This window comes from Opisthocomus hoazin, chromosome 1 (assembly GCF_030867145.1).
Source record: "Opisthocomus hoazin isolate bOpiHoa1 chromosome 1, bOpiHoa1.hap1, whole genome shotgun sequence".
NCBI classification, from domain to species: Eukaryota; Metazoa; Chordata; class Aves; order Opisthocomiformes; family Opisthocomidae; genus Opisthocomus; species Opisthocomus hoazin.
Genome location: NC_134414.1, coordinates 33,017,949 through 33,045,417, shown reverse-complemented (window position 1 = coordinate 33,045,417; position 27,469 = coordinate 33,017,949). Strand labels below are relative to the sequence as shown.

Below are 27,469 nucleotides of genomic sequence, written 5' to 3'. Positions count from 1 at the left end.
AGTTCAAGAAAGATGAGGAGCTGCTGGAGAGTGTCCAGTGGAGGGCTACGAGGATGGTGAGGGGACTGGAACATCTCTCCTACGAGGAGAGGCTGAGGGAGCTGGGCTTGTTCAGCCTGAAGAAGAGAAGGCTGCAAGGGGACCCAATAAATGCTTATAAATATCTGAAGGGTGGGTGTCAGGAAGATGGGGTCAGACTCTTTTCAGTGGTGCCCAGAGACAGGACAAGAGGCAACGGGCACAAACTGAAGCACAGGAAGTTCCGTCTGAACATGAGGAAGAACTTCTTCCCTCTGAGGGTGACGGAGCACTGGAACAGGCTGCCCAGGGAGGTTGTGGAGTCTCCTTCTCTCAAGACCCGCCTGGACAAGGTCCTGTGCAGCCTGCTGTAGGTGACCCTGCTTGGGCAGGGGGGTTGGACTAGATGACCCACAGAGGTCCCTTCCAGCCCCGAACATTCTGTGATTCTGTGAAGAGAACCGCTGGAGGCCAGGGTGGGGCAGGGCCCTCACCGGGGCTGGCCCGCGGCCCAGGGCTCGCCCCACCCTCGGCGGGCTGCCGTGGCCGCCTCCCTCCCTCCGGCCCCTCTCCCACGGCGGCCGCCACACCCCGGCGGCGGGCGGGCGGGCGTGTGAGGGCGGCGCGGCCCCGGCGGGGCAGGGCCGGGGCGGGCCGCGCTTCGCCTGGCCGCCAGGGGCGCGGGCTCCCCTCGCACGGCGCCCGCCGCCGCCCCGCGCCCCGCTGACAGCCGCCCTGACAGCCGCGCCGCGCCGCCATTTAACCCTCCCCCCGGCCGCCCGCCCGCCTCCGAGGGGCAGCCCCGGGAAGGACCACGCTGCAGCCCCGTCCCAGCGCGTCCGTCCCGCCGCGGCGTGGAGGTGAGCTTGGGGCGGGCGGAGGGGGCCGGAGGGTGCCGGGCCTCGCCGAGGAGCCCTCCGCGGGGCGCGGGTGGGTTCCCCCCGCCTCGCCGCGCCTCGCAGCGGGTGGGAGCGGGCTGGGGGTCGCCGCTCCCCGTCCCGCCCGGGAGCCCCGGCTGCTTTAGCGCTCCCGGGCGCTCCCGGTGCCTGGAACGCTTGCGTCGCTCCCAGCCTGTGGGAAGTAGGATTGATTTTAGCGTCTTTTTTTTTTTTTTTCGGTAGGTTTAGCGATTTCTACTTCGTAAAGCAGGCGAAACCGTGCGAGCGTGCGGCAAGCCCGGCGCCAGGCGTGGGAGGAGCTGCCCGGTCCTCTCGTCAGTGCCGGTACTTCGCGGTGCTTCAGACCCGCTGCTCGGACGCGTTTCTGGTCATTTCAGCCGTGCGGTCCGTGTTCCCCGTGCTGTCAGCTTTAGGATAAACTTCGCTGAAAGGGGAATTCCAGAAACGGTGACCGGTATATATATATATGTTTTTAAAAAACCTAGAGGGGAAAGGAAAGAATGGGCGACTGTGTTCCATCCCTTACGCCGTAAGAGGTGATCTAATGTATTTAATTCCTTGCATTCGTTATTTATTATTGCCTGGACGCTTTCCCAAATGTCGCTATGCTTAATAAACTTATTTTCACTGCCCATTTTCCAGAGTAAACCTCATCCATATACGCAGTCTGATGTAGCCCGTGGGTTTCAGAGGACGGATGCTGCTGGCCAGCTAGCGCTTGAATTGCTGAGCTGATATTGAAAGGAGCTGAGAAATCCCAGGGTTTTGCGAGATCAGCCCCCAAATGTTGATGGAAATAGGCTTTACCGGCTAATTGTGGGTTTTTTTCCTTGCACACTGAGAGTCCGGTGCTGTCAGTTTCAGCCTAGTGAATTTAGATGAAGAATTTTAATAAAGCCATTATCTGATAACAGTGTAAAGTTGTCTGATGTGTAAATAAGAACGAGAGATGCCTTTGAGGATGTTAGCTCCTGCCCCCTGCTGTGGCAGACATCGCGTGCGTACAGTCCTTGCTAACCTCGGTGTCCTCCAAGAAGTGGCGTATTTCTGGCCCTGGCCACGCTGGCTGGTCGGCGGTGATTAGATTTTGATAAAATGTGATGCACACCTGAGGTGCTCCCTCTTTAAGGTCGGAGGGGGAGGATTATATGGGAAGTTCTGAAATTCCCAGCAGGTGGTAACACTTCAGTCGCTGCCTAATCCCATTGCAGTCAGCAAGTGCTGGTTGAAAATAATTAATCTCTTTCCTGCCATACAGATAAAATATCTTAAATTTACGGAAATGCTGCAGATACACATTTCATTTTGCTGTTCGTGCTGCTGGGCATACCTCAAGTGAAATGTAGGGAGGATTTAGGGACTTTCAGGCTTTTCCGTCTCTAACCTATTTTACTGTCAGCCTGTCATGCATAATCAGAATTGTGCAAATTTTATGTTGCAAATACAACTGAAAAATGTTTACTAATGGACAGCTATTAAGGAAATTGTTTTATCTGGGATTTTTTTTTTCCTTTACATTCTGACAACATTTTGCCTGCTTTAAACTCCAGTAAATAACTTTATTTTTCTGACAGCATCACTCCAGACCCTGGCTGGTTGCTGGGTCCATTCAAGGTGGCTGGGGTAGATGCCACTGCTCGGAGCAGTGCTCTGGGGAAGGAGGGCTGGCTCTGAGGGGATCAATCCTCCACCTGATTTCCCGACTCACCCCTTCCCCAAGCTTTTCTCCCGCCTTGTTCTCACATGTGCCCCGAGTTGTGGGGGTCCTGTGCAGTGGCTGAGTCCACCTTCACCTGGAGCTGCGGGGCCTGGGGGGCGAGGAGGGAGCAGGGCTGCTCTTCCCGATGGCAGAAGGAGGATGGAGCTGGGGCAGGGGAGGGCTCAGCTCTTGCAGGGGATTTACAAAGAGGATGAGGACTGAGGGTGCCCGTGGCCGGGGTGAAATACGGGATGCATCAGTGGCACTCCCTGTCGCGTGAATGATGCTCCAGAGCACAGAGGTTACAAGTGCCGTGGGTTTGTGTTCTCGTTAAACTCGGTGCTTGGTGATGGAGTAACTGATTAATTCCTGATGGCTCGTTCTTAACTGCAGGGCTCATTTGCCTCTCATCTCCCTCCTGATGAGATCCCTAAATCAGCAGGTGACAGCGCTCGGAAGAGGTGGCTGGTTTGTGAAATGTCATGTCTGCTCTGTGGCCTTGGATGCTGCTGCAGAAAGTACTGGAAGTCATAAATCCAGCTGGCTTGTGGTTTGTTGTTGTTTTGTGTTAGCTTGTTAGGGTTTTTTTGTAAAACCGAAATGATCACAAAATGCTTTATGGTTTCAGTGGCGTAGAGAAATAGATGAACATATGTAACTCTAATAGTGTATATATATACTCATTCTGTTACTTATTTGCAAAAAAATAATGTAAATAAAATTGTAAACTACATCTTTGGTTCTTCCACGGTTCCTGACACTGTAGTAGCGCCTGTAAGCTTTGCAGCTCACGGTGGATTTATTCTCATAATACCCGTACCAGACAGTGAGGTACTATTTCCAGTGGAGAGCTATGACAGAGGAGAACTAAGTGATGTGACCAAGGTCGCACAGGAAATCTGTTGCAGAGCAGGGATGCAAAGTTTTACTATGTTATTTGTGTTACACACAAGCCTCTTGGTCTTCATTTCCAAGGCCCTTTATGGCTTATCCCCTCCTCATCTGTCATTTCCAGTTCCCTTTGGAGAGGAAATCTTCCACTTCCAGCCAGCCCATTACACCGTCTCTTGGAAGAAGAAAGCATCTTTTTATGTTGCTGTTCTTCTGCTGGGTCTCACACAATAGAGCCTCAGTCCATGCTTGTCCATGAGAGCAATAAATTAAAAAAGCCAATTATTCAAAGTCTGGTAGCTGCCTATGTTCGATCATTTTTCATCTCACTGAGTTAATGAACTTGAGGTAGAAGATCTCAGTAGACTAGAAACCGTTTAAGATGTACTGTCTGCCTTGAAAAGCAGAGTTTTATGTGAGTGTGAAAAGTGGAGAAATCATAGGGTGGAGAGCTGGAGGCAAAGATGTGGGTATTTCTGGAGAAGACCTAAAAAAGAGGAGAGATCTGGGAAGAAGCTGGCTTAGGGAAGAATGAGAGGAGAGCGAAGAAGTCTGAACTGAGCTTAGAGATCAGCGTAAGGCCTGTCCAAAACTGAGGCGAGGCAAAAGGAGGGAAAACTGAACGGGGAGAGAGAGGAGCAAACCTGTGGGGACAGAGAGGAGAAGGAGAGGGGCGATGCTACGCCAGAGATGGGCTGGCAGTTCTTGCAATCAAAGCTGCTGTCAGAACTGGGCTCGCAAAGGTGCAAGTGCTTGGGGAGGCTTGGTGGAGGCCCTTTAGCTGGAGCTGTGTTCAATGGCGGGGCTGCGTTGCGGCTGGTAGCCCGGAGCAGTTGCGTGTGAGCTGCAATGCAGTGAGGGCCGAGGCTTGCGGAGGGTGAAGTAGCCCAGGGCTAAGCTTCCAGAGCTACCTGGTCTCACTAATTGGGAGTTAGTTTGGTACTGTTTCAAATACTACGGTCCCAGCCTGGGTGTTGCCTGTGCTGCACACCCGAGCCTGTTCCCAAGCGAGCTGAGATAATGCAGAGGGAAGGGTGAGACGGAAGGAGGCTTCGGTCTGACGAATGATCAGCGTTACCGGAACACCCGAGGTTCCCCGGAACACCGGAGGTTCCCCGGTGCTGGGCTCCAGCCGCGGGCTTGGTTAGGAGGAGTCCCTGTCCTGAAAAGTCTGCGCTGTAAATACGAGGCAGGAGAGATGGGATGGGGCAGAGGGGAGCAGGTTGCCTCTTGGCATCGTGTGTCTGGCGATGGCAGGAGCAGGAGTCGGGTCTCCCGTGCCTCCCGCTGGCGCCCTGCCTTGTGAACCACGCTGCTTTTCCCTCGGTCGGGCTGATGTGCAAATTAAGATGTAAGGCGACTGTCTCGAGAGTACTCCCACCCACAGGCTTTTTTCTTTCTTCCCGAGGATTTATTCTCCCTTCCGTAGCTTCGTTTTATCTCTGTAGTGTGTTGCTCATTAGACTGAGATTAGGTTTATTTGAATTTCATCTGTCAGTGTGTGACTCTCTGAAAGAAGTGTTTGTAAAAGCTGTTTGAAAAATACACAGCTAGGCCAGCTAGAAATGGAAAGGACCTGTTAAATCATCCAGCGCAATCACGGTTGTGGCTCACAAAGCATTTTTTCCCCTCTTTATTTCAGAGCAGTTTACAGCAACGCCGCATAACTTCTGCTGTTTTCCTTGGGCAGTTATGCTAGAGGCTGAGGCGTCTATTGCAATGATTTTTTTTTTTTTTTTTAAATGAGACCTGGACTTGGACCACTTTTGATTCTTTGTTTCAATTAGCCAATTAACGATCAATGATGATACCCAGAGAGAATGACGTCCCGGCTGCTGCCTCTCCACCCTCCCTCTGCTAGCAGCCCGCCCCTGTCTTGAGGCATAAGGTTTGTCTTCCTGTAATTTACGGTGTATCAAGTGAAATTGTGGGTGGTGGTGGTATCGCTGTCCCTATCTAATTCTTTCTGGAGCCTTGTCAAGTTCGTGGGCCGGATGATGATTATTCCCTTCAGATATGTACAGCTATTATTGTAATGGGCTTTTACTGAGCAAAGCCGTGCTGTTAGTCTTTTCTTAGAAATTATTCTCTCCAGCCACTTGGCACAGAGAACAGTTTAAAAAGCTTTCAAATAACACGTCTGCTGTCTCTTCGTTCAACAAGTCTAGCAATGTAATTGTTGAAATATCTCATTTGTGATTCCTGAAGAAGTTCCTGGTCTTTGCCATACCTGGTTCCTACATCTTACCTTTATGCTTTGCAGTTTTGTTCTGTCCTAACTTCTGCCTGCTCCAGTGCCAGATTTTTCTCATAAAATTAGGTTGTAAACTTTACAGAACAAGAACTTTCTTGCATGTTTGCATGACGGTGAGCACAGTAAGAATGACTTGCTGGCGCTCCTGTGCATTACAAAAGAGCCATTCTTATATTTTGAGAATGGTTCCCTTGAGCTAGATCTTAGCCTTTTAGATTCTTCTGTGCTTCTGTTTCTGAAGCAAACTGTTGGTTTATCTGCTATCGTTGTGCTTCCTGCCTGTTGTAAGTGATTGTTACAAGACTCATAAAGACTAGTTTAAAGCACATGGACATAAAATTGTGAAACTTGCTGAAAGGAACTCTATTTTTTGTTGGCTTAACCAAGGTTGCAGAGAATGTGAACTTAAAAAATGATGGAGGAGAAAGTGAAAGTTAGCACCTTCTCCATCTGATCAGTCTGAATGGCATAAAAGGCAGTTTATCTTTTATAAATTTAGTAAGATAATTAAATATATTACTAGACCTGAATAACATGGCAGTTTGAGGACCAAAATGGTAGTTTTCTGCTAAGTCTCTTTCATACTTGAAAGCAGTTGACAGTAAGTGATGTAAATTGTGTAGCAGCAATAAATCTCCGATATTGATATGTGCTGAGGTCAGAGTTACATTTTGTATAAAATACTTGTTATTTCACTATCATGAGTCTTGATCTTAACATAAGGCATGCACAGCAGCAGCTACTGCCGTGTAAAGGTAAACTGTTGTGACCTGTCTTTGTCGTTCTGGCTCAGCAGCTGACATTTCAGGAGGGAGAATTTATTGTACAGTGAATTGTACTTGTGCTTATTCAGATCCATTGATACAGTGTAAGTAATTGTTAAGCAAATGGGAGAAAAGTATGGATTAATAGTGTATTTTTTTTACTTATTAGTGCGATGTCTTCCTTCTTGTATTTTATGAAGCAAAGTCAACACAGCTTTGATTTTTTAACTTTCAGGTGTTCTTGGAAAAAAAGTACCTGCACTTCGGAGCTGAAGAAGGACATGAGGAGTAAAAGGACCTGGGATCTCACTGGTCAGAATGAAACAGATGTTGAAAGATTTTTCAAATTTATTGTTAGTAGTGCTCTGTGACTATGGTGAGTACTAGAGCTATCAGGGGGAAGCTGTGAGATGTGTAGTCACATGGTGCTTTTGAATGGTGCTTTTTCCGGGTGATCGGTTGAAATCAGAAGCCACAGAAGCCACCACTGATATGCATAGAATATAGTCTAGATCTTATGCAATACTTAGGTGGAAAATGCAACTTACATAAATTGCCCCTTTAGAACAGAGTGGCAGGAACCTTTCCTGCTGTAACTTTTCTCAGAGAAATAAACAAGATAAATGAACAGATTTGCGTGGGCATTGTTGAGGGACTGGCTGTGTTAGAAGCAGTAACTGGAACTCTGCTCTCTTGTAAGACTCATATTTCATAGTATTTAATGAAAGTCAGGAAGACAGACCTATTTTAGGTATCCATACCAGGATGGGCAGAACTGCACCATAGAACTACCTGTTTCTCTCCATTAGCTATAAAAGGAACCTATGGTGTTCGGCAGAGATGTCAGCATCCACAGTACAGGCAACCTGCTATGACTGGGTGAGCCCCTGTCTGATGGACCTAAGTTGCATCTTAGAGAACTTTGGAGAACAGCAGAGGGGTTCTTTCCTCTGACCATTTAAGCAGGCAAAAGACGGGATTCATACTCATTCAATTTTAGTCATGTAAAACTAGGCAGCTAGTCAGAGGCAATCGGCGTCGTCTGAGCAGTCCACGCACAAAACAGCACATACTGAAAGCAGCTCCAACCCATCTGCAGTCTGAGATGTGTGGAATGAAAAAGCACCTCCTTCTCACCATCAGCTGCCAAGGAGGGAGGTTAGACATCTAAGTTCAAGTTAAACAACTGCAAGATCTCTACAAGCTGAGGGGCATCCTATGATGATATCTCATCTTATCTTTTCCAAGACTGCACTAAGTAGGAAGTATATTTGCAAAAGGAATTAATTCTTTATTGCACAGTGAATTAGAAATTTTGAAAAGGGGACTCAATTCGTGAATAATACACATGTTTTTGAAAATTGCATTCCTAATTTAAAAGCAGGTGTTGTTCTGACAGCTGCAGTACATTGTCAAACTATGCTAAAGGTTTGATCCATGCACTGCTGAAATGTCTGTAGAATGGAAAAAATGGAAAAAGGATTGTTTAGTCCCAGCTTATGGAATGAGCTGTGGTAGCGGGTAGTTCACACACCAAGCGGCTGAAGACGTCTTACAAAGGAGAGAAATGGAACAAAAGTGTATGCAGTTTGCTCTCCTTGTATGAGTGAGAAAAATCTGATTATAGGTAGTGACTGAATACTACGTATGCTCAGCTACTCACGCCTCTCTGCTTGCTCCGTCTCCGCTCCAGGACAAGGGATCACTAGACGGTGTAAAGAACCTAGAATTGCCATCTTTTAGATGAACTTAATTCCGGTAGAAGTGGAGACACGTGTCTATGGCTTTCAGTACCATTTCTTCTTTTCATAAGACAAAGTTAACTAGCCAGGTTAGGAACACTGCACAAAGTGGGAAACACAGTGAGAGTAAGTATTGAATTCACTTAACCCAAGAAGTGAGATGAATGATTGCAATATCCAGTGGTTCTTGGTGAGCCAGTCCTGTAGGCATTCACAACTAGTTGACTCAGAGGTAAAAGCTATTATTCCTGAACTTTATAGAGCGTGGCACAGTAGGTAATTACAAGGTGCAGTTAAAGAGCTAAGTCTCTGCTGCAGACTTCAGGTGCATCATAATTTGCCTCATTTGCAGTTAGAGGGTAGGTAGTCCGTAATTCAGAACGCGACTTCCAAACAGTTCTCCGTATACACATCTCTGAGTGTCACGCATGTACATAGTTTTTAGATAACTGTTTCACTCATATATTTCTCTGTTTCAGACCAAGGCTTTTTTTCAAATGATCCAGTATGCTCTGGAAAATTACTACAAAGCTAAAAAAAGCCCTAACATACAACAAAACAGTATTCTAATTTCTTACCAGTTTTTCTGATGTATTTGTTCTTCTTAGCTCTGTGCTACTGGTGGCTGACAAGCCAACAGCACAACCCAGGTTGACTTAAACACAATTAAAAATAAACAAACATCGGAATAGAACCCTCAAATAATTCTTCTTGCTCTTTGGTGAAAACAAGGATTTTCCTTTTGATCTTTCTAAGTGTGGGTTCTTGCAAAGACTCCTCTGGCAGGTTGTTGGTGCCACAGCCAGGCTCCATTCGATGGGAGACCGTTGTAATGACAACCAAAAATATGCAAATGCATTGAAAGCTGCCCCTGACTGGCTGTCCGAACAACTGGGACCAAGTTTTGGCATGTGACGCAGTCATGTGCGCACAGTAGGCTGGAGGGCAGCTGAAGGAGCTTGCGGTGGAAGCTGGCTGCTTCTGGCTGGTGCCTTGGATCATCGTGAGAAACTGCTGTGTGGGCTGTCCAGAAGGGCAAAGTTCTTGTGTTATTAACCAAAGCTGGGGGAGAGGATGCTGTGAGCTGGAGGGCACCAGCCAGAGCTCTGCAGTGCTGGAACGGCATCCTCCAGTAACGCTGACTTTCCTCACTTCCCAAGTGATCTGCATTAGGGTTGATGGGAGCCAACATGGCAGTCCCCTGGCCTCTCGCCAGTCCTCCCACACACAGACACAGTCATGTTAATTCTTCTTGCCTGAGCCATTCCAAATAAAAAATCATGCAAGAGAGTCAAGACAGCTGTAAAAGAGAGTAAAGGATGGTGGAGCAGTAGGTGCAAACATCAGTGCTTTTCATTACTATCAGTTGAACGTGTTTGCTCTAAGTTTAAAGCTTGAAGTTTAATTTTTTCATGCTGGGTTTTTGTCATGATCTGATTTCTTATTCCCTTATAATGTTTCAGCAAGTTGAATCTAGCCATTTTCTTTCTTGAGAAATATATCATTTTGCCTGTGTTCAAAGAAACAAAAACCCAGCAACTTGCACTGAGAAACTCTTAACACAGTTGTAGGAACTTCGTGTTTATTAGAGCGCTCATGGTGGCCTGGGACATGCTCTCTGCTGTCCTTAGGAAGATTTGCCCAGACTTGGTCCAGATCTGACTCCCTGCAGATGAGTTAGTGATGAAGGTCTCTGGAGGGTTGAGCGTGCCCCAGCTCCCGCCGGCTCCTCTTGCCATTCTGATGCAATACTGTGTGTTCTCCAGTCCAGGGCAGCAGAGTTCCCTCGCTTTTGTAATATTGGAGGCTGGAGTTGCTTGTCCTGTGATCTCTGCTGTCATGCTAGAAGTGAGCAAGAAATGTGGGAACTTCCTGGAGTTAATTGCAGGCCCAAGAAACAGGAGAAGGTAGAAGAGCTATAAGACAAAGAGACGAGAACCGGAGTTTGGAGAACCATGGTAATGGGTGTAGAGTTGGGATAGTACCCAAGAGATACTGACAGTTGGTGACGGTAGAAACAGGACTGGAAAATATGGACAGGCACAGAGGACAGAACCAAAGTATGAAGAGCAAGGTGAATCTGGTGCTGGGCAATTCATAGAGAGCCATTTTTCACGGGCAGTCAGGGTCTGTTTCCTATTCTCTGAGTGTCTGAGTTGAGATCAGGTTTGCCGGGGTGCCATGTGCTCACCACAGTGGGATCAATGGGATCCTGCTTTGGATGTCTGAAGAACCATTGTATTTAAAATCAGGTCCTGGGTTTCTTAGGGCATCGAAAATTTGTTGATACTTGACAGTTTTCACCTTTGTGCCTGTGCCTTGGTTCCTAACACACTAAACAAGAATAGTAACATTCCCTCATCTTTCAGGGATATTGTAAGGATAAACTCATTAATATTTCTTATGCACTAATATACTATGATAAGAGCACAATAGGAGAGTCCATGGGGGAAATGAATAATTCTGTGTTATCAGGATGGGTTTTGGATGGTGTGCAGTCAATAATACATGGGACCACCCGTGGAAGAATGAGAACAAAAGAGCCCTCTGGTAACGAGCACCATTCGTCTGCCAGTGAAGCAGCGCCTGGTGGAAAAAATAGTACTTGAGTCATGCAAATTAAAGACTGAGTTATAGTACATACATGTAAGAGTTTATGCATGATTTATAGGTGTAAGGCTGTGCATGCCACCGTGATTGGGACTTTATGGATGTGGTTAGAGACGGTTATTTTAAGCACATGTTGTAGCTGGTGGAGAGGAATAGGCTTTTCTAGTGAACACTTCATCTCACCCTGAGGTAAATGTCTATGGCTGGTCAGATGAATTTCTTCCTGAAAATTTTCCCTGCTGACAAGAAAGTGAATCCAAGGTGACTAACTCAAACTGAAGCTTAGAGTGGTAGGCGTTTTATGCTATGTGAGATGAGTCCTGCTACTCCTGACTGCTGAATGCTTGCCTTGGCAGTTGCAGTGTTTTTCCAGCAAAGCTTTCTTTGAGGTAATCTTAAGACATGTGTAACAGATTGAACAAGTTGAAGTATTGTTAGTTGATACTACTTATGAAAGGATTGCTTTAACTGAAGTTTTAAATTTCCGTAGCACCTTCCATCCAGGAATCAGAAGCCTTTTCCCAGACAATTAATTAAATAAAGATGTCTTGCAGCACACTCTGTATCTGGAATAGATGTGTGCAGTTCCCATTTTTCAGATAACCTTTCCATGTCTGAAATCCTGAAGTTTCAAGCAATGCAGAAAAGCTAGCACAGCTGAGAACAGAAATGTGATCTTTCCAATCCATTGCTTTAGATATCATCTATCCCCACTAGTTACAGCACGTCTCAGGATAATTTGGCAACTTGCACAAACATGGTCATATAAGAAGTGCGTTTAAAAAGACTGCGCCATTTACAATGAAATGATGTCATTTAGACATGTTGCACCACATCTGAGACAAGAAAAGTGCTGCAGTCACCATCGCTGTTATTTTCAGCTCTTTCAGTCAAGTGTCTCTGTGATGCAAATGAGCAAAATGAAAGATTCATAAGACAGAGCAAGAGAAGAGGCTTCAAAAAGCATCATGCAGACTTCCTAGTCTATTTAATTTGAGGGACATTTTTCATGTTTCTTTATTAAGCAGCTACTGTCCTTTTTTTGCTAAATTATAGCTAAAGTTAGTGGAACAACAGCTGGCCACTGTGCAGTGGACTTTAAGAATCTGTACGTGAAAGGAGTTGAGAAGTTTGAGAATCTATCATGAGGAATGAAGTTTTCTGTGAATGTTTTGGGTTGTTGTTGTTTTTTTTTTTAAAAAACCTTGTTTTTAACCTTCCTGAACATGTTACTGCAGTGGACTTTGAGCTGCTCCAAACCGCATCCCTGCACAGAGGAGAGGTGGTGAGCTTTAATTGCTATAGCTAGGACTGTTTTTCTCTTCTGTGAACTGATTCACTTTAAAAGGTTGAAGAACCACTTCTTAAATATCCACTTTATAAGTCTTTATTTTCTTCCATAAGGTAGATAAATAATCAGTTATTTCTTTGTTTCTTAATACTGTTGTGCAACTGTTTTTCTTTCAGTTCTTGGTGAAGTGGAGTATCTCCTCTTGGAGCGCTCAGGTCACGTAGCCTTCAGCAATGACACAGTGTCTGTGGAGTATCAGTACTACAGTGGTGGTAATGTGACAGCAGAGCATCTGTCCATCCTATTGCTGGATGCCAACACCAATGAGATCATTGCAAGAAAAGAGCTTCCAGCAAACCAGTCCCAGGGGATGGTAGAGTTTGAGTGTTTCCATTTCAAGAGCGCTGGGGACTTCATGTTCAGAATGGTCTCTCCCAGTGATAATGGCAGTGCTGCCCAGTGGAGTGGAAGAAGCATGTCCACCCTCCGTGTGGAATGGCCTGTATTTCATGTTGATTTGAACAAGAGTTCAGAGGTGCTTGGGAGCTCCCTTCAGGTTGGACTTTTTACAAATGAACAGTTGTGTGCCATGAACGCGACAGTGCTTTCACTGGATGTGATATTCACCAGCACCCTGTATGAATTCAGAAGACTAAGCTCTGATGAGACGCTGGGCATTAGAGCTAGCAAAGGAATCCCGCTCTCTAGGTCCCAGTGGGTAGAGTTTGATTGCCCACATGTTGGTCAAGAGACATACATCACGGTGTTACTGAAATCGTTAGAAACACACTCCATCATTGCCTCCATAGGACCCATAGATCTCCTCCGTAAATTTGGATACAGACTGGTTGTGGCACCAGAAGCGACATGCAAAACTTTGGTTCAGGTCTTCGTAGTCTCTCCACCGTGTACTTCTATCAGTGGAAAAATTGTCGTCTACAAAGAGGCTCTCAAGCATCCTAGTCAAAGAACAACTTGGCTGTATGAAAACACCCTTCACCCGGGAGACAACAGGACAGAATTTAACTGCACTTTGTTTGATGTGGGGAAGAACAAATACTGCTTTGACCTCTTTAATTTCTCAAACCGAAGCCATTTCCCAACAAGAGTTAAGGAGTGTATGATGATCCAAAGGAATATGGGTTTGTACTGATATTTGTCCTTTTCTAGCCAAAATCAGCACTCTTCTCAGCCAACATGGGTAATGAGAAATAGGTTTGATTGTGGTGTCCCCTATTGAATAGCTACTTTTTGGGTCTCCTACACCAGACGAAATAGTTGTAATGTCATAGCAGATGGGAACAAGATGGCGTAGACTGTTATGTAGGAGCGTACAGAAGGACAGTTGGTAGCAAATGCCACTGTGGTAGCTTAAAACTGTGCTGAGTTAACACTGAGTACCAGCCAAAACTGTTTGGGGCATTCTGAGTGATACATCTATCTAGTCCAGGTAAAACTGAAACTTGGCCCTCTCAGTGAGGTAAGAAGCTACTGCAGTAGATCTGGCCCATTGGAGACACTAAAGGTAGGATTAGTGTTACCTACATTTAAATATCTAAAAGCCAAAGGTCCAACATTAAGTAGTCATCTAGCTTTTTAGTCGAGAGAGATGGGCGTCTCACAAGGGTGATTCATGGGTGTAGAAGATACACGGGCTGAATCCTTACCTGGGTCTCTTTTTCTCTGGCCCATTTTCTGTAGGAGTTTAGAGTCCTACCTGTTAGATACACAATTTTTGGTGAGATGCATCAGGATTTGGCCATAGCAAAAGACACTGTTGTGTCACTTGGACAGCTTGCGGGTTTTTCAAGCTGCCTTTCAAGACATGTCTCTGCTGCTCAGAACAGACCAGGGTGCATTTTCTGACCCATGAGACCACCTGGCAGATCATGGATCACATTCATGTAGCTAAACTTTTCCTCTCATTAAAGATTCAAATCATACAAACCGCCAGCTAGGGACAGTCTGTGGTCCTTATAGTCTTCTGGGCCATGACCAGGCATGGTCTGAGAGTGCTGGTTGGCAGAAGCCAAAACCGCATCCAGGAGTATGAATGATCATAGTTAAGGAGTGATCACAATTAAGTATGATCACAAGACAGACCCTGAGCCAATTCCTCAGCCCTGTTCAAGGTATATCAATACATTCTATTTATATCTATGCGTCATATGCAGATGTAGCTTCAGAGGTGGCAGTCCATGGTTTGGCAGAGTCTACAGATCACAGTAACACGACAAAGGAAGCAGATGAGCCAAGTATCCTTCTCATCCCTCATTTGTGGAAGGCAACCACGGTGAGGGTTGGGCTGTACATGCACGAGGGGTTTGAGGTCAGGTTGGGTTAGGCTGTGTGGCCTACACCCTGGAACAGAAAAGTAAGTGTTCTCGTTTGGAGCAGGCCTGTGTCCATGCCTAATGAATTAGTCTCCCATGTAAACATTTCCAAGAGTTTGGGTTGAAACGCTGGAGATGTACACCATTTTCTACACCTCCACACCCTGATCTCACCGAAAAGGAAGTGCAGGATCTTGAGCCAAAAAAGGGTCATTGCACTTCATGGGCAGGTCTCTGAGGGGGGTCATCGGGAGACCGGGAATGCAGGACATGCTCCGTAGCACAGAGCCCAGACACAGTCTACCTTAATTAGGTTCCTAGTGTCATCTGGTCTTACTTGGTATTATTTCATAAATTCTAAAACTGTTCGCTCTTTAATTAGCACTCTGTGCTAAAAATGACCTCTATTTTCACCATATGCCAAACCTGGTACATAGTTCTCTTCATCTTAACTTCCCATCTGCATTCTCTATTGGCACTCTGTCTCTTCCTTTGGCATGAGAAAGTCTATCTGAAAACGAAAGCATATTATTTTCTTAATGGAGATAATTGTCAAGGAAAAAGGAAGAGAGAATTCTAATTCTTTGTCTGTGCTTGGGTGGTATGTTACACTGATGCGATCTAGATAATTACCTTGACAGATGAATACCTAGGATATGACATACATAGATATGTTTCTGTGCCCAGTATGTGACTGTTTAAATTGATGAGATCCACCTTAAGCAATGACTCCCTGCAATCTGCTTTGTTTCCTTGGGTTCCCTGATGGCACCACCCTTACAACCGCAGTCGAAAGAATCAGGCTATGCCTGTGAAGAACAGAGTTAAGTCAATAGCTGCCAAGTTAGTAGTGTCAAATCTAGAAAGCCGCTGAAAGCAAAACCACACTGCGTAGCCGTAAATAAAATGTCAACCTGAAATTAATTAGACTGCAGCACATCTGACTTCATGCCTGTATCTGCGAGACTTCAAAGCCCACAGGCAGCGTTTGAAAGGAGCGGGGCGTTCTGGGAGGGGCGCATCAGCCACGACAGGCAGAGCAAACCTGGACAGCCACGGCTGTCCCGACCCGGCTGCTTCGGAAAGCCCTCTCCTGGCGTTACCAGTTACCCTGGTGCTGAGCCCCACAACAGGTCTTTGCATTTGATTGCCACTTCTCCTCCGGAGAGTTATCCAGGCTTTTGTTGAAGGCACCACAAAACAGAGACTCTTGTAGTAACTTCTCTCAATACTCTGCTCTGATTTTTTATTTTAAAGGGATATTCTGTGTGTTTCATAACTAAAGCTCATCTAGCTTCATCCTCTAGAGACTGGCTTTTACTCTGCAGCTCTCTTCTAGAGGAGACAGCTGCTTCCTATCTGCTGTCGTCCCCCCGTGAAGGCGTTTGCACATCCAGATCATCTCAGTCCTTCCAGATAATCTCAGTGTTCTTTTTAATAAACTGAAAAGATTAAGTCTGTAGTTGGAAGATGTTTTCTTCAGGATGTGATTCATTTTCTGGCTCTGTTTTGGCCCTATTTTCATTTTTTACACAGTCCTTTTATTTGATGACAGGGTTACCAGCTTTGGGTGCTGTGTTCTGATGTCCTCCTCACCAGTGCCCCTTGAGCTGCTGCTTACTGCTCCTCTGCTTTAATTTCCACCAATTTCATTAGCTAATTTTGCCGCAACGTTTACCCTGTAAACTTCTCGAGGTATTTTTGCATATGACCTTTCAATTTGTAGTCTACCATGCTGCAGGTACAATTTGAATTCCTTCTTCCTCCATTTTACATTTTCCCAATTTACAATCTACTTTGCTTGAGTTCTCCTAACTTAGCAGGTAACCTGCGTTGCTCCGTACAGCTGCACTATCTACATCTGTCATCACAGGAGTGGCGTGTTTTCTCAGTAATGGTTTCATACTTATATTTGTGTCAACTAGGCAAGCATGGTACAGCAGTGAGCCTTATGCTAATCCCTTTGGAATCTCTCCAAATACATTCCCACTTGGTGATGGTTTTCTGTTGACAGTTGCATATCAAATCTGTCACTCAGCCAGTTCTTGCTTCACTTAGCATGTGCTCTACTACTATGAAGCAGAGATACCATCTTGTAAAAGATCAAGGCTCCTAAATCATTAAAATTATCTTCATCTAAACCACAGAGAACGAGATAAAAGAAGGTTATTTTGCTACATCCATTCTCCATAGATCAGGCATCAGTTATATTCCTGACCCTTCATCAGTCCTGCTCTTTACTCCTCATCCCAGGCAGGTTTAGTCCAACCTGTGGAACAGAATCTGGCTTGTGTCTAGATTAGGAAGGAGAAGGTTCCAAGTGGCCCGGAGTGTACCAGAACAGCAGCTCTTCCAGCCAGGCCATCAGCTTCAGAATGAGTGTTGCAAAAAAGCTTGTGCTATCTAAGACTGTGAATATATCTATTAAAGGTGGAGAATACATCTACTGAATGTGAACCAGCACTTGTGTAACTTTCTGTAGACTCCAGCTGAAGAACCTGTGAAAAAATAACAGCGAGGTGTGAGTCACTTCATTCATCTCAGTGGGGTGTGAACTGTTTCACACAGGTGACTTAGAGTCATGCAGCTAATTTTTCCCTGTGTTTGACTGGATTATTTGAATGTCTGAGGTAGGAAGCTCTGTTAGATCAACTTACACAGCAACAGACACGTTGCAGGCTCAGTCTTTTCAATGCTTTGTCCTGTGCTTTGCTCATGTGGGATTTAAGTGTCTCCAGCAGTGACGCTTCTGCACTCCTGGGAAGGATGTTCTATGTCCTAGCCTGTATCACATTTGAAACATTTGGGATGAGACTGATAAAATTAGTTAGCAATGCTACAGCAAAGAAATAGGCATATTTTCTTCATATTTCTGGTGTTAATTAACTTTCTTATACAGTTCTTAGTTGCACTTTAGAGACCGGTTTCAACTTTGGTGTGACTCCCAGTGAAGTCTCTTGCACTTGCTGACAGCAGAGATGAATTTTGTTCGTGTGACTTTTGCTAACTATCAAAATAAAGCTAGCGGGAGTTCAGCAGGGCATAAGAAGTGCAGCTGTTGCCAGCAAAGGGAAAGAGGAAGGCAGGGGAAGACCTTCTGAAGGGAAAAGTGGTCAGTAGGGGAGGAGAGGAGTAAGTGGAGTATCTAGGGGTCAGGCAGGGATATACAACTTTTCATCAAATTCTTGCTCCCTGAATAAGACTGTATGAGTCAGACCTGCCTATCTGTAGGAAAATCTGGGAACCAGTTAGCTCTATTGCCTGAATCTGCACCTGGCTTGCATTTGTTCAGAAACTGGCAGAAGTAGGCGATCCAGGTATGCCAGGGCTGGTTGGTGCCCCATCCACTTCTCCTCTGTCAGTGAATGCTTCATCTCCACACCCTCAAAATTTTAGCAATAAATTGGGTGTTATGGATAGCTCTTAGCTTCTGAAAAAATGTTTTTAGGCTGTGCCTCTGCAGTTCTGGAAGACGCCCGTTTGTGGGGAAAAAACTGTAATTTTCCCAGACGGAGTCTAGGTTTTCTTACTTTAAAGGGAACCTTGTCCTGTCGTTGTCCAAATTAGTAACCTGTTGGAGCATGCCACCATTTAATCTTCATTTCCATGGAAATAGAGAAACAGGGAATGGGTGAGAAGGGTGTTTTCCCAGGTCTTATCCAAACACCAATGCAATGTGTGTACACCCAGTCTCAGGACCTAAAATTGGATCTCAGCTTCCACGGATACCCTGCAATCCCCCAGGCTAGCGTAGGCGTTTACATGAGCCTGTAAATAATTAGTGGCTTTGTCCCATATCACTGGTCTTGTTGAAGTGCTTAGAACTATCACTGTCAGGCTGGAAGGATGATGCTGATCATCCCTCCCTGGCTGCCCCGTTGGATAGCACTGCATGCTCAAAGTCTTAGGAACACAGAAATGTGAGAGGGGATATTTATGCAAAGCAGCAATTAACACAGTTAATTGCATTTATCTTTCATGTTGGCAGATCTGCCAACTGCCAGCTATTTCAAACTAACTCATCAGTAAGATATCTTTGCGTTGATAACTGATTCCTCAATTGTATGTGAAAAAATTCACACTTATTAGTGCTAGTTTGCAGTGCATGCATACCTTCTGGTTTCTCCTCTGGCGCTTTGGATCTGTTTGTCTTAAATGGAGGTTAATCATTTTGTTTCCTTGGGGGAGAATAAACTATGCTTCATTTTCTTTTACGTTCTGGTAATTGCAGGAGGTTGCAGAGCAAGCTGCAGGAGTTTAAATCTCCTGTCTTTCATGGGAGCTGGACCATTTCCTGCTCACTTGCTCCTGAAGGTACATATTCTTAGCCCCAGAGCTATGGATGCCGAGTGTTTTTGCCAAGGAACTGTGTGCCCTCAGCTGAAGCTGAAGTCAGTGAAAGTGCCCCGGAGCAAAGGGCACAGCATAGGTTTGACGTCAAAGTTAGAAAATCACTCATCCTAAACGTTCTTGTACGTTGAAGCCCACTGGCATCAATGCAGAGGCTGCAGAGCACCCTCCACTGTCACCACGGTTAGCACTGGAGGCAACCAGAACCTTTCTGTGTCTGGCTCTATATCCGACTGTAATCAACAGAGGTTTAAAGGAGCAGGGAACATGGAGGGAGGGAAATGAGCTAGCTCAAGCACTGGAAATTGTGGCAGGGGCTCACCAAGCTGCTCAAATAAAGTAGTCTACGAGGAGGTGGGTGCTTCTCCAGCTAGCCTACCTTCCTCTGCCAGTGATGAGGGACACTGCTGGAGTCTTCCATGACACTGATATGAAGAAAAGCACTGATATGCTGGCATGAGATCCCCGAATGCTGTGATACCATGAAGTCTTTTGGAGGAGGGATAAGTGAGCCCTTGACTGACTGTTGATGGTGGCCTTTTTTCTTGCTGCCCTCGCTAATAGCTCTGCTCGCTAGCTGGCATGATTTTGCAACTGTCCAGGGTCTGTACCTTTGAGGGACTCCTTACCCCAACAAACTTCCCAGTTCCCCACTCCTGGGTATCCTGACTCCCTTTCCTCCTGACACCACACACCGAACATTGCTCCATTTTGCCCTTTACTGGGAACTGCTGCGGGTGCAAACTGGAGGAGGAGTGCAAAAGCTCAGGCTGCCTCTGGGCTGCTCTCCGCTGCTGTAGCAGCTCTCCGGCTCGAGACAGAGGAGTGAAAGCAGAGAGGTGCACAAAGAGCACAGAGTAAAAGACAGCTTGGGATCGTTGATACTGCAACATTGTGGTAGAGCCAGTGTCACATAGCCGGGGAGGTCACTTGGTCTGGCGTGTGCTTAAAACCGCAGCACCGCCGGGGTGCCTCACCGCGCCCATCGCTGCTCTGCGCTGGGCGAGGCAGACGTACTCACAGATGCGCGTGAGTATGTGCCCACACACGCTTTGCAGCCTTGGCTGGCAGCGCAAGTGAAAGCGCAGAACCTCCGAGCCTCAGCCTGCACGCAGGAGAGCAGCCCCGCTGGTGCTGTGACGTTGCTGGCGTTAACGTTACTCACACTGGCGGGCTCACAAAAATTTGTAGGACAGGGCCCAAAGCAGTTAAAATTTTGTGTTTATTAAAACACAGCTGTATTTATTTTTGTTCGAGACTTTTAAAAATAACAACGCGCTATGAACACTACAACAGCCGATATAACCTGAAATCATGAAGCAATTTCCAGCCGTGCAACACTGTGTAGTCCTTTAACATCATAAATTATTCTCTGATGAGGAGCTTGGTGGCACGCTAGCAGCAAAGCAACGGTATAAGAAAATTAAAGATCATGACCTGTGTTGGCAGTAGCAGCAGCATAAATTATTTAAAAGAGCAAACTTTGACAAATCTAATCTACATTTTGTGATTTAGCTGATTATCCGCTGTATTTGTGAGTGGTGAAATGGAGTAAGTGGTCTATTGTTTTTCTTTATGGGACATTTCAAAGCCAGGTCACAGAGTCAGCTGAGCCATAGGAGGGTCCTCAGGCTTTCTGTCCTTAAAGGTTGCAGCTGGACTTGTGCATTGATTTTCAATTCAAAGTTGAGGTCCTGCTTCAGTGTCACAGCTGTCAGGTATGGGCAGGAACATTCCCTTTCTCTCTCTGGGTTCTTGCTACTCTACTTCTCCCAAGTAACTAGTGATAGGACGAGAGGAAATGGCCTCAAGTTGCATTAGGGGAAGTTTAGGCTGGATATAAGGAAAAATTTCTTTACTGAAAGAGTGGTTAGGCATTGGAACAGGGTGCCCAGGGAAGTGGTGGAGTCCCCATCCCTGGAGGCGTTCAAAAAACGTGTAGATGTGGCACTTCAGAACATGGTTTAGCAGGCATGATGGTGCTGGAGTGATGATTGGATGTGATGATCTTAGATTTCTTTTCCAGCCTTAAAGATTTTATGATTCTATGAAAGTTTGAGTGCTGAACACTGGGTGAGGATGTTGTCTAAGCAAAAGAGGGATTTCATTACATATTAAAAACCAGTGATATTTGAGGTAGCATTAGAACCTGAGCGTGCCTCCACTTAAAATAAATAAATGAACCTTCAAAATTTCATCTTGACTTAATTGCCTAACCATAAGCAACAGATCAACAGGGACCTGTAAGCTGTCAAATGAATGATTCAGTAGCACGTTTGTGTGCTGAGAAGATAATAAAGAGAAAAAACAATATTGCTGTTTCATTAGGCCTTGTAGGCTTATACTCCTTTCACAGTCATATAAATCAGGAGTAACTACACTTAACCCAATGAAGTTATCCTGCTGTAAAAGCACTATTTGTTGGGCAGGAATTGGATTAATGCATAAATTATGAACCCGTTCCAAAGATTTGTGTATTAATTTCCATTTGCTGTTCTTCCAGGCAGGTCCTGCCAGCCTCAGTTATCTGACCGCTCTGTTGCTGGCTGGCACTGGCGTGAAAAAAGGAAAACAGAAAGTGGGAGCTTTGCCCCAGACTCTGATGGAAACAGGAGCAGGTCCCTGGATGCTGCTTGCTCTTTTGGTGTTGCCGTTTGCATTGTTTGGTTGTTTATTGTGTTTTTTCTGATATGAGAGAAGACAAATGTCTGTGTCTTTAAAGGTAAGGAGGCAGACGCGTTCCTCATTGCTGTGAGCTTGTGTATTTGCAGAAACGTGGAGCCCGTGGCAGCCGTGGAGCCCCTGCAGCGTCACCTGTGGGGACGGTGTCCGGGAGCGCTCCCGAGACTGCCTCACGTCCTCGCCGGCAAAACCGGGCTGCGCTGGATCACCGAGGGAGACTTCCTTGTGTTCGCTGGAGGAGTGTTTGTGTACGTAGCTCTGCTGTCCTCTTCCCGGTGGTCGTGTGTCTGCCCTGGCAAAAGCAAAGGGGCTGGTGTTAGAAAAGCCAGCTGAAAAGTGGACAGTTTGGGGCTGTGGGGAAGTTGCGCATCACATGGCCACTGTGGTGCTTGTGCCGCTGCAAAGGGAAGGGCAGCGGAGGGGGAGAGCGTGTAGCCAGAGCAGGAAGAGGACAGGACCGCTTTTTTGATGGAGGTGTTGGCTTGAACCTCACTCTCTGACTGTCCACACCTTTCTGAAGCAGAAAAGCTTTTTTTCAGCGTAACTATGTTTGCAGTCATTAGCCCAGCAGATGGAGCAAATGGCTGAATAAATGAAACCTGCACGCAGTTTAGGGGCAGAGGTGGGTGAGGTGGAGAGAAGCAAACCTAAGTGACCAAGTCTTGTTTCAGAACTCGCTGTTTGCTAGCTGTTAGCTTTCTAGTCTGAATTATACAGCACAGTGTGTGTTCCAGGTAGACAGAAAATAGGGTCTTTAGAAAATAACTGTGAGTGAGAGAAGGATGAGCAATGAACAAATTGCTCTGCTGTGGTGGTACTGAACAGGGCAGTTGCTGGTCTTGCCTTTTCCTCTGGGGTCAGCATGTTCACTTCCTGCTCAGGCCCCCAGAATGGCAGTGCTCCGTGCTCCAGGCATGATGGGGTTGGGCTGAACGCAAGTTTTAAGGTTGCTCCAAAAGAGATTCAGCAGGCAGTGGTGTAGTTCTTTAGGCTGATGTTGAGCTCTCGGAGTGACACGAAGCTCAGGGTTAATCCCACAGCAGGATTTTTCAGAGGTTTTGGGGCTGTCAGGTAGCCCTGAGTCAAAGAAGTGGGTCTCCTGCCCACCTGCCACCCTGCACATCTGTTATTGTAGCAGCCTGAGACCTTCTGGCCCGTGTTCACCAGTGTGTTTGCACATCCTGTACACCTAGTTGCGGTGCTCACTCTTGAATGAGTGTTCTTCTGGATTATGGGAGATACACGGTGTTTGCTTCTTGTTATTCTGTGGATGCATTTGCTATGGCTGGACAGTCACTGTGGTGCAGGCCGGAGCACCTGGCAAGTTTTACAGCAGACTGTCCCTCACCCCGATGGAAGGCTCTGGATTCTGGATAAAAGTAGAAGATGGCTAAATGGTTCAGTTCGAGCTCACAGCTTCACAGCCAGCTCTTGTCAGCCACAGCTAAGCAGCCTTGTCCTCCAACAGCGTTTTCATGGCCTTATAAAGCTGGTATGTGGCCACAAGAAGTTGGGAAATGAGTGCTACCTGACACTAAAATTAGCTGCTGGACCAGTTCATCCATCAGCCGTGCTGTTTTCTGCTCAGGGCTGCCACTGAAATGCTGCAGACTTCATCCAAAAAAAAAAAATCATTAATCTCTCATTGCTTCAGCCATCTGTAATGTGGTGCAATGTGCAGGTGGGAGGTTTAAATAAGGCTGTGGAAAGCTCTGACATATTCACATTACAGGTTTTCTTCCCCGTTTGAAGGCCCATCTACAGTCCCTGACAGAATAGTGTCAATACCAGAATGACAGGGGCACCAGAGCAATGACCTGCTTCTCAGTTAGGAGCCTGGTGTGGAGGGGAAGGTTTTGTCCTCTGGGGTTGTGGTGGCAGGCAGCGGTGGAAGAAGCACCCTCAGAGGACTGCTTAGAAGAGTTACACTGCCCCTGATAGTGCTGCCTCTCTGCTCTTCAAACTCACTGCAATTCTCACACCCACTTAAGCTATCCTAAAAATAATTTTAAAGTGATACCTGAAGTACTAGCCTGTTTTGGGTTATTTTTTGCCACTTTTATGGCACTTTTCACCAGGGGATCTTAATGTGCTTCATAAACGAGGGCAAATATTGTTATCCCGTTTTACATGCATTTGGGAGTGCCCTATGGAAATGGCAGAACGTGCAAAAGTAACGATTAAAGGTCCGTGGGAGCCTTGGTTTAAGGTAAGTAGATCTGCTCCTGCCAGTCTGAAGTGATCAGTAGCAAGTCATCTACAACGAGCAAATTTTAATGGCAGACAACTTCCTGTACTGTATTAATTGGTTATTTTTTCTTATAGTAAAGTATCCATCCTAGAATATCAAAATATTGATGACAGTGCAACTCTGACAGACATGTGTGCTCTTTGTTACAGCTATCAAACCTCCCACCCCACCTTCTGTCCAGCCAGGAGAGGACCAGAAAGCAAATAATATAGTCACCATCACAGGTATCTCCCTATGCTTGTTCATCATCTTTGCCACTGTTCTCATCACCCTCTGGAGGAAGCTCTGCAGAGCTCAGAAGTGCAGCACCGCTGTCCGCCGAAACTCCGTCCATTCCCCCGGGTTCCGGAAGAACTCCGACGAAGAGAACATTTGCCAAGGCAACAAGCAGCAGGACAGCTTCGCAGAAGGAGGGGATGCCCCTGTTAACATTCCTCTGACCTACAGGCGAAGCCTCCAGTTTGCCCAAGAAGACGATGCCTCTGGAAGCGAGAACTTTCAGCCAAATGCCCAAAAAATAATCCCTCCGATTTTCAGCTACCGCCTGGCACAGCAGCAGCTGAAAGAAATGAAGAAGAAAGGCCTGACTGAGACCACCAAAGTGTACCACGTTTCTCAGAACCCCCTCACGGACACTGTTGTTGGTGCCACCACGATGCTTCCCCTGGGCGGGGAAAACCAAGAGGAGGCAGCGGCAAGCAAATTTAGGATCAAATCTCCGTTTCTGGACCAGCCAGCCAGTCAGCCCAAATTCCTGGGGGAAAGCTCTCACCCCAGGCTGGATTTTCCATTCTCACAGGCCAATCCTGCAATGAGCCCTACCCAAACCTTGGTAAGAAGAGCTCATTTCAAGCACCAGGAGAACAGAGGGGACTTGCCCGAGAGGGGCTGTCACAGAAACCCACAGTTTCGAAGAACAGCCAGCTTCCACGAAACTAAAAAGGCCAGGCCTTTCAGAGAGAGAAGCATGTCCGCCCTCAGCCCCCGACAGACTCCTCTCTACAACTCCAGGACCAGAACATGGGACCAGGCTTTGGAGGACAGGACGCGGCCAAAACTGAGAAGCGCTAATCCAACTTGTGAAAAGCTGGATCAGCCCCACAGCGCTGTGCCGGGATGCGAACCGCAGGGCCACGGCGCAAAGTGCCACCCCCGGGCAGGTCCCCCGGTGAAGAAGCTGGACCTGGTCGCTGACCGCCAGCCTTGCGGTCAGGAGAATGCGGCCGATAAGCCTGAGCCCAGCCGAAGCAAGAGGGGCCCTTCACCTAACCCCAGAGGCGCGTGGCGGAAGGAGACGGGCTCGGCTGGCAAAGATAATTCCCAGAGAGGCCTAAGTGTCAGCCCTGCCCAGTACCGAAGGGACAAGTGCCAGAGCTTCCCCCTGGACCCCGAGTTTGCCTTTTACGATAACACTACTTTTGGCTTAACGGAGGCAGAGCAGCAGATGATTGACCTCCCTGGGTATTTTGGCTCAAATGAGGAGGACGAAACAAGTACTTTAAGCATTGAGAAGCTGGTGATCTGAGTGACGCGCTGCAGCTCTGCAGGAGGGGCGTGTGCCGGAGAGGGGCTGTGGGGTCTGCTGGCTTCTGGTGGAAGGAGCAGCGTTCCCTCTGCACGGAGCAGGAGGGGGGAACGCCCCAAGTCGGACTTGTGGGAACACATTTCTTTCTAATGACTGGAAAGTGCTTCCATATCATTATTTTTCGTACGCCTGTGTGTAAAATACACACAAAGCACCCTGGGAAAGCATGTGTTAGTGAAGGCGTGATGCAGGAACAGCCAGTAGGTTTTATTGCATAAAGCAGTCGCGTTTCGTGCATCGTACGTAATGAATGCCGCGGATCTAGCCTTCCTCACCGTGTGGACCGTGCGCTAGTAGATGATGATGATGTCCTAAAGCATCCATTGTCCGCTGTCATCAACCACCTGTTCTAATTCGTGAATCATTTCCCGTTTAAAAAACACAAACCTCAAGCTGTGAGCAGTGTTCATCGGTTTTTTGGTAGTCGTTATTGAACTGTGTTAATTCGTTTTAATTGCTCAAATAAGTCACATGGTGGTGTTTCTTTTAGCTGGTTGCATGAAAGTGCAAACAATTGATGCTCAATACTTGGAGTGAATTTAAAATTGAAGGGGCATTTTTCTTCATTCAAGACTTTGGTATTTTCTTTCTGCCGGTATTTATACCAAGAAAACACAGTAACTTAGAAATACTTGCATTTGCAAAATGAGTAGAAAAGGGCATGCTACTGGGAGGGCAAAGAAAATTGATGAGCAAATTTTAGCCCTCAGAAACATTAGTGGAGCATTCAAGTACCTGTAAAAGGCAGTGAGTGAACTGTTGAATCACCCATCTTTTCTATAATCATCTTTGTATTTGTTAAACATTTTCATTTTTTTTGTGTAAATAAATAGAAAATAACGCTACTACAGCAAGTTGACAATAAATTATGAACAAAGCCAGTGTACAACACATTTATTTGATAAATACCTGTTTTGCAGACATAAAGTAAAATGGCTTGACAGCATCTGGTGATTCCCCGAGAGTCTGATGGTGAAGCACCAAAGCGACGTTGTGGTTTGTGTCATGCTTTAAAAGCAGGGATCACAAATTGGTGATTACACACTGCGGCACGTATTTGGAGCTGGGTTGAAACCCCGGTTAACAACGGAGACAGACCTCGGGCCAGTGAGAATGGCTCAGACTTTGCTTGCCACTTGTGAGGATAACCACCTCTTCAGGGACTTCGCCAAGAGCAGGGGAGTGTGACTGGGCAAAAGCAAGGAAAGAGGAGACGCTGCCTGTGGAGGATGGAGTGCGGGAAGGTAGGTTGAGGCAGAGGACTGTCAGTCTATAAACAGCTCTCCCGTAAGGAGCCCAGCCCTGTGTGCCCTTTAACCCACCTGAAGGAAGAATTAGCGTGTGCTTAGTTCTCTGGCAATAGGCTGCTGTCTTTCTCGAAACTGGCTGTCTGAGTGGAAAGATAGATTTCCCAATCCCACACGGGTTTTTTTTCCCCCTGCGATCCAAGAAGGATTTTTAAGGGAGAGTGGCGTTGCTGTGCCCTAGCCGGTTACTGATGGCACCTTGCTGAAGGGTACGGAGCGTGCATGGGTAACCTGGCAGACACCCAGCGGGAGGGCTCGCTGCGGCAGCCTCGGAGGAGGCCAGCTCTGCCGTTCAGACGGCCTTTTTGGTGGGCAGCGATCCTACATAAAGCTGCTGCTGGGGCGCCGGGTCCGACGCGGGGGGTGGTGTGAGCTCCCTCTTTCCCAGGAGCTGCGCCCGCCCGCTGTGTTGTCGGCATTCAGCCCTGTGGCCAGCACAGTGCTGGTACCAGCGGCGCCTTCCCGTAAGCTGTCAGCTCGAAATGCTGTGTGAAGTGTTGAGAGCATGTCCGCACTTGAAGAGTGAGCCAAAGCTAACAAAATGTAACGAGTCCTTAAATTGACTTAAATGAGCTGGGAATCAGACCTCTGAAGCGACTGCGGCTCAGGTTACGTACCACCCCTGTGCTAAGGTAAACTCAGCCGTGAGAAGCACATCGGCCCTGGAGCAGTGATCTGTCACAGAATCACAGAATCACAGAATGGTAGGGTTGGAAGAGACCTCTGTGGATCATCTAGTCCAACCCCCCTGCCAAAGCAGGATCACCTACAGCAGGCTGCACAGGACCTTGTC

The 27,469-nt window shown here is 46.7% G+C and overlaps 1 protein-coding gene across 6 annotated transcripts; it reads left to right on the top strand.

The window, feature by feature from the left end:
- The first annotated feature begins 722 nt into the window (after window positions 1–722).
- THSD1 (thrombospondin type 1 domain containing 1) lies at window positions 723–26,247 on the top strand. Of its 6 annotated transcripts, none has more exons than XM_075420967.1 (7): window positions 723–878; window positions 1,140–1,371; window positions 5,295–5,395; window positions 6,761–6,901; window positions 12,345–13,310; window positions 21,623–21,781; window positions 23,934–26,247. In XM_075420967.1, the coding sequence occupies exons 4-7, from the start codon at window positions 6,844–6,846 to the stop codon at window positions 25,307–25,309; spliced, it is 2,559 nt and encodes an 852-aa protein (XP_075277082.1). In that variant the 5' UTR covers window positions 723–878; window positions 1,140–1,371; window positions 5,295–5,395; window positions 6,761–6,843; the 3' UTR covers window positions 25,310–26,247. The 6 variants fall into 6 exon arrangements, with proteins under 6 accessions (XP_075277082.1, XP_075277073.1, XP_075277103.1 ...); XM_075420958.1 differs by having other exon boundaries at window positions 1,140–1,453; XM_075420988.1 differs by lacking the exon at window positions 1,140–1,371.
- Window positions 26,248–27,469: the final 1,222 nt, after the last annotated feature.

Excerpts from the sequence above, each read along its gene's own strand:
- THSD1 (XM_075420995.1), top strand. The coding sequence starts at position 6,844 with ATGAAACAGATGTTGAAAGATTTTTCAAATTTATTGTTAGTAGTGCTC. Across the intron at positions 13,311-21,622 it reads GATGATCCAAAGGAATATGG|AAACGTGGAGCCCGTGGCAG; the intron begins GTTTGTACTGAT and ends GTGTATTTGCAG. Across the intron at positions 21,782-23,933 it reads TTCGCTGGAGGAGTGTTTGT|CTATCAAACCTCCCACCCCA; the intron begins GTACGTAGCTCT and ends TCTTTGTTACAG.